The sequence below is a fragment of the Triticum dicoccoides genome, chromosome 3B (assembly GCF_002162155.2).
Source record: "Triticum dicoccoides isolate Atlit2015 ecotype Zavitan chromosome 3B, WEW_v2.0, whole genome shotgun sequence".
Lineage (NCBI taxonomy): Eukaryota > Viridiplantae > Streptophyta > Magnoliopsida > Poales > Poaceae > Triticum > Triticum dicoccoides.
In genome coordinates this window covers 89615171-89621603 of record NC_041385.1, presented here as the reverse complement: position 1 = coordinate 89621603, position 6433 = coordinate 89615171, and the positions used below count along the sequence as shown (strand labels likewise).

The 6433-nt window shown below is 50.3% G+C and overlaps 1 protein-coding gene and 1 long non-coding RNA gene across 2 annotated transcripts; both read left to right on the top strand.

The window, feature by feature from the left end:
- The first annotated feature begins 2164 nt into the window (after window positions 1–2164).
- Window positions 2165–3195, top strand: LOC119280886. The gene is made up of 2 exons (XR_005138202.1): window positions 2165–2728; window positions 2846–3195. It is a non-coding gene; the product is annotated as an uncharacterized LOC119280886 (long non-coding RNA).
- Window positions 3196–4012: 817 nt separating this feature from the next.
- LOC119279348 (premnaspirodiene oxygenase-like) lies at window positions 4013–5663 on the top strand. The gene is made up of 2 exons (XM_037560614.1): window positions 4013–4948; window positions 5037–5663. The coding sequence occupies exons 1-2, from the start codon at window positions 4013–4015 to the stop codon at window positions 5661–5663; spliced, it is 1563 nt and encodes a 520-aa protein (XP_037416511.1).
- The last annotated feature ends 770 nt before the right edge of the window (window positions 5664–6433 follow it).

Genomic DNA, 6433 nt, shown 5'->3' with positions numbered 1-6433 from the left:
GGGATTCGCTCTTTCCCCGTGCTTCACTGAAAGCTAGACCCGCGGTTGGGTCTGATCATGTTCCACTTGTTGTAGATGTGGGCCTTAATTCTCATCTCTCTTCTTCTCCTTTTCAATTTGATGCTTCCCAGTTACTCGTTGATGGTCTCTGTGATATTCTGGCAACCAAGATCTCTAATTTTCTTAACTCCTCTCATCGCTCCTTTGGTCCCATGGATGACTAGCACAAGTGCTCTTATGAGCTGCGCAAATTCTTAAGAGGCTGGTCCCGGAAAAGCATCCTTGGAATCCCAGCTCAGGGTCCTTGACCAAGCTGCTGATCTCTCCGGTCTTTCTTCTTCTCAATAGGTGACTCGGTATTCCTTGGAAGATGCCCTGATGTTGTTGCATCAGCATTCAGAGATCTATTGGCGCCAGCGTGGCTCCCTTAACTGGACCTTAAAGGGTGACGCTATCACGGCTTATTATCTTGCGATCGCCAATGGTAGGTGCCGGAGATGTTTCATTGATAGTCTTATCATTGACGGTGTCAGGACTTCAGACCAATCTCTAATCTTGAACCACATTGTATCTTTCTTTTCCAATCTTCTCGGTCCCAAACCGGACTCTGCCATTTCTTTCTCTTCTGATTTTTGGGAAGGGGGTAGTAAGATCTCCGAGGAAAAAAATATTGTCTTATTGACCCCCTCCCCTCGAATGAGGAGGTCTGGAACGTGATCAGTTTGGCCAACCCGAACGCTGCCTCGGGGCCTGACGGTTTCTCTATTCCTTTCTTTAAGAAATTCTGGCCGCAGTCCCGTCTTAACTACGCGGTCATTTCTCTCATTCCTAAAGTCAAAGGTGCTCACTTGATCTCGCAGTTTCGTCCTATTGCCCTGATCAATAACTTCGCTAAATTACCTGCCAAGGGGCTCGCCTCGCACCTCTCCCCCATTGCCCACTGTACTATCAGCCCCTTCCAATCTGCCTTCATCAAAGGTTGATTCATTTTGGATGGGGTCCTATGCTTACATGAGACTGTGCATGACCTTAAGATCTGTAAGTCCAAAGCTGTGATTCTAAAGCTTGATTTTGAGAAGGCCTATGACTCTGTGAGTTGGCCGTTTTTTAGGAGGGTTCTTTTGGCAAAAGGGTTTGATGGGCCCCTATTGCACAGGATCATGTAGTTGGTCTCGGGTGGCCATACTGCCATTTCTGTGAACAGTCAGGTTAGTAATTTATTCGCCAATGGTAGGGGCCTGCAGCAAGGCGACCCTGCTTCTCCTATCTTATTCAATTTCGTGGCGGATGCCCTGTCCCGCATGCTATCCAGAGCAGCCGCTCATGGCCATATAGCTCCGGTTAGCTCTAATCTTATTCCTGAAGGTGTCACTCACCTTGAATATGTGGATGACACTATTATTATGGTCGAGTTGAATAACTGTTGCCTCGCTCATCTCAAATTCATTCTCCTCTGCTTTGAGGTTATGTCGGGTCTTAAGATCAACTTTGCGAAGAGCGAGGTTATTGTCACTGGCGTTGATGATACTGAAGTTGTGCATGTGTCTCACCTCCTTAATTGTAAGCTTGGCTCCTACCCTTTCAAATATTTGGGCCTTCCCATCTCTCCGGATGTTCTGCATGCAAAAGAATTCACCCCGGTGGTTGCCAAGGTCGGCAACAGGGTCTTACCCTGGCGTGGGAGGTATAATACCAATGCGGGTAAAGTTGCCCTGATCAATGCTTGTTTGTCTTCCCTCCCCATGTTCTTGATGGGCTTCTACTTATTATCGGGAAGAATCCATGCTGGTTTCGACAAGCATCATGGGACCTTTTATTGGAATGCCGCTGATAATCGGCGTAAATACCGCTTTGTCAAATGGAAACTGATGTGTAGACCCAAAAACATTGGAGGGTCGGGGATCATTAATACTTCTATCATGAACCAATGTTTGATGATTAAATGGTGGTGGAAGATTATGACTGCTAGGGATCAGCCACTCTGGCTTTCCATTCTTAAGGCTAAGTATTTTCTATCCTCTAGCCCGATGCTTGCTAATGCTCTTGGTGGTTCTCAGTTTTGGAAGGCCTTGGTTAAAATTAGGTCCCTATTCCAGGGTCATGTTAAATTTATAGTTGGGGATGGCTCCTCCATTAGATTTTGGCTGGACTGGTGGTGTGGAGATTCACCGCTCTCGGTGACCTTCCCCACCTTGTTTTCCTATTGTCCGGACCTGTTTCTATTGCTAAGTTGGCGTCCCATGGTTGGAACCTGGCCTTCCGCCGATCCTTGTCGCCTGTAGAGTTTGAAGATTGGCAATGCCTTACTGCATCCTTCCCCTCGCTCTTGACGGATATGGATTCGGTGATCTAGCCGTACTCTGCCTTGGGGCGCTTTTCTATTAAATCGCTCTATTCTAAGCTTATTGGTGGCTCTCCTACTAACCGTTTCTCTCAGATTTGGAAGGCTCGGATCCCTCCTAAAGTTAAGATCTTCTTGTGGCAAGCCTTTAGGGGCCGGTTGCCTTCGGCTGACCAGATTCACAAGAGGAATGGTCCGGGCTCTCTATTTTGTGCCCTATGTGGTGAATTAGAGGACTCGTCACACATTTTCTTTCACTGTGCCTTGGCTAAGCTCATCTAGAGTTGTGTTCGTGAGTGGCTCCAGGTCTCCTGGGCCCCTATTTCTTTCTCTGATCTGCGGACCCATGCGAATACCTTGTCTGGTGTCTCCAGACGCATCTTCTAGGTGGGCCTGGGTGCTATGTGCTCGTCCCTTTGGACGACTAGAAACAAGTTTACTATTGAACATGTGTTTCCGGCTAAACTTGCGGATTGCTTATTTAAATCGTGTGCTCTCTTGCAGCATTGGAAATCATTGACTAAGGTGGATGACCAGGATGTGCTCTCTTTGCTTATCTCCAAAATTCGGGCCTCGGCGTCTAACTTATGCAGTCAAGAGCAGGATGCTTAGCCTCTTCAGTCGTCATTCGCGCGCTCATTTTGGGTAGCTTTTCTCCGGCCTGCGCGCCGTGTTCTGGCTAGGGAGCCATGTACCTTTGACTCTAGTTCTCTCTTTCGACCCATGGTTGGGGTCTGGTTGGGTGTCTATTTCGAACTCTTGTGTGGTTGCTACCTGCCTTATGGCTTTATTTATAAAGTCGGGCGTATGTCTTTTCTCTAAAAAGATAATACCCTGCACACTGCTGCCAAAAATTATAGCGATGGAATTATAAAATAAAACAAAATCAGAATATATGATAATAATGTCGAACCACATTGTCACCATATGGCCGTAGAAACCTAGAGGTAAATGGAGGGTGGATGCAAGTTATATTGCCTTATGACTCAAGTTTAATTATCTGTTGCTCAAAAGTTAATTTTTTTTTGCAAAATAATGATGTGGATGACTTGCATGTGTTTGATGGTGTGGAGAACTTTGTATGTGGTGAAAAGTGGATTGGATGCATGCACTTGATGATGTGGACGGCTTATGACTTAAACTATGTGGGAAATTTCTACATAAGCAAAACAAATCTTAACTTGAAAAGTTATGCATGCCACAACTAAATGCAACGCGTTTTAAGAATTCACTTAGAATGCACTAATGTGTTACATGGTAGATGATTCTCACACGTAGATTGGACGGATGCTAGTGAATCAAGTTAGTAAATTTAATGGTATAACAGTTTTGATGATGTAAAACCATGCGTATGTATATGCAGATAAGATTAGAAGGAGCGGGGTCCAAGTATCTGGTTGTGAGCTGTCGCTTCAAGCTGTGCATGCAGTCGGGGCCGAGATGTCGTAGGAGGTGACGGCGGGCGATTTCGACTTGTGTCTAGTAGAGATCGCATTGCCAAGTTTAATCCGGGCCTGGGTGGTGCAAACAAATCGCTCCGGCGCAGCCAAGATGAGAGCAGCAAGATCAAGACTCTACGCAAGGCCACTATAAATATCCAAACCTCCTCATGAGAGAATATATCAGGGGACGACGTACGCTTGAAGCCCATCGAGCTCAAAGTTACCGGCCATGGCTGCCGAGATCCCAGCATACTACTCGCTCCTCCTGCTTCTTCTTCTGGTCGTGGTAACTACGCTCTACCTGGTAGGAGCGTTCCGCAGCCGCAGGAGATCGGCCGGCGGACAACGGTTTCCTCCGGGGCCATGGGCGCTGCCGGTGATCGGCCACCTGCACCACCTCGCCGGCTCGTCGGTCCCGCCGCACCACGCCATGCGCGACCTGGCTCGGCGCCACGGCCCGCTCATGCTGCTCCGGTTCTGCCAGCTCCCCGTGCTCGTGGCCACCTCCCCGGACGCGGCGCGCGAGATCATGAAGACCCACGACGTGGCCTTCGCGTCGCGGCCCCTCAGCCCGACCATGCACCTCTTCCTGCGTGGCTCCGAGGGCCTCGTCTTCGCGCCATACGGCGACGGCTGGCGGCAGCTCCGCAAGATCTGCACCCTCGAGCTCCTCAGCAACCGCCGCGTCCACTCCTTCCGCGCTGTCAGAGCGGAGGTGCTGGGACGCCTGCTCCGCTCCGTCGCGTCGTCGGCGTCGGCATCGGCGTCCGTGAACTTGACCCGGGGACTAGCCTCGTTCGTCGCGGACTCCTCGTTGCAGGCCATGGTCGGCCGCCTGAGAAGCGACGACCGCGACACCCTGTTCACGCTGCTGCGGGAGGGGTTAAAGATCGTGCCGGGGATGACCCTGCCGGACCTTTTCCCGTCGTCCCGGCTCGCCATGCTCCTGAGCCGCGTGCCCGCCAGGATCGACCACCGCAACAAACGCATGGCCGCCTTCATGGACTCCGTCATCCAGCAGCACCGGGACAAGAAGAGATCAGCAGCATGCGCCGACGGCGGAGAGGAGCACGCCGAGGACTTGCTTGTCGTGCTCTTGAGGCTCCAGGACGACATGGACTCCCAGTATCCCTTCACCACGGAGAACATCAAATTGGTCATCATAGTAAGCTCTCTCCCGAATCCCGATCCTGTTTAGTGTTTACCAATCCTCGATCGAAAGGCGTCAACCATTATTGTTTGCATGCATGCAGGACTTGATTAGTGCGAGCAGCGAGACCACGTCGACCACGCTGGTGTGGGCAATGGCGGAGCTGCTGCGTAAGCCGGCGGCCATGCGGAGGGCGCAAGACGAGGTCCGGCGACAGCTCGACGGACACCGCAGGGTGACGGAGGACGGCCTGACGGACCTGCACTACCTGCGGCTGGTCATCAAGGAGACGCTCAGGCTGCACCCGCCGGTGATGCTGAAACGGGAGTGCGGCGGCCCGCGGCAGCAGGTGCTCGGCTTCGACGTGCCACAGGGCGCCATGGTGCTGGTCAACACCTGGGCGATGGGCAGGGACCCGGCCCACTGGGACTCCGCCGAGGAGTTCGTCCCGGAGAGGTTCGAGAGCTGCGGCACGCCGGACTTCAAGGGGGTGGACTTCGAGTTCCTGCCGTTCGGCGCCGGCCGGAGGATATGCCCCGGCGTCTCCTTCGGCCTCGTGCACCTCGAGCTCGCCCTCGCGGCGCTGCTCTTCCATTTCGACTGGAAGCTGCCGGACGGGATGGTCCCCGAGGAGCTGGACATGACTGAGGAGGCCGGGCTCATCACGCGCCGGCGGGCTGAGCTGGTGGTGTTCGCTGTCCCTCATGTCCCTGTGCCCACAGATAACTAGACGTACCCGGCCGTATTAGCACCAAGAAGAGTTTCTTGTGTTTGTGCTTTGTGGTGACGATCGTGACTACAAAACCTGTACTATTTTAAATAAATGTCTTGGCTACCGTTGTAAGGACCTGCAGTTTTATTTTGCTGTTTCTTAGGGAAAGCCATCATGGCGACTCTATTATGAAGAATTGCTAACTGTGCTAAGATAAAAAGGGGAGGTTCCCTAAGACAATGATCGAACTTGGCTTAAAAGTAATAAAATCCTCAGAATTACAAGCTAAAAGATGCGCAACTTGATTAGCTTCCCTAAGACAATTGTCAAATTTGACATTGACAAAAACTTGACATAAAAAGGACCATTCTTCATAAACTGCAGCTGCTACAAAAAGATGTGTTAGGTTTGTTGCATCACTTTTGATGTATTTTCATCTGTGTCTGGTTGAGTGAATATAAGCCAAAAATCATGTTCATCACATGGTTTTTTTTTGCGGGTAGAAATTTGTATTACTCAAAACCTCAAGTCCTTACAATCCATCACAGCCAAATTCAAAGCATCTGGAGGTCCCGAACCAAGCCAAGTCATGGTTCTACCTTCGCTACGAGCAAAATATACTAAACTATCACTAACTTTATTTTGGCTACGATTTACATGAGTAATACAAAAATCACGAAGGGACAAAAGATATCTAATCTTCTTTATGATGGACGAGTAAACCGATCTGTCGACATCTGAAGCTTGAATCAATTTTACTGCCATTAGAGAGTCCATCTCAACCTGCA

Bases quoted from the DNA above. Each gene is read 5' to 3' on its own strand.
- LOC119279348 (XM_037560614.1), top strand. From the start codon at position 4,013: ATGGCTGCCGAGATCCCAGCATACTACTCGCTCCTCCTGCTTCTTCTT. The intron at 4,949-5,036 runs GTAAGCTCTCTC...GCATGCATGCAG, and splicing joins ACATCAAATTGGTCATCATA to GACTTGATTAGTGCGAGCAG.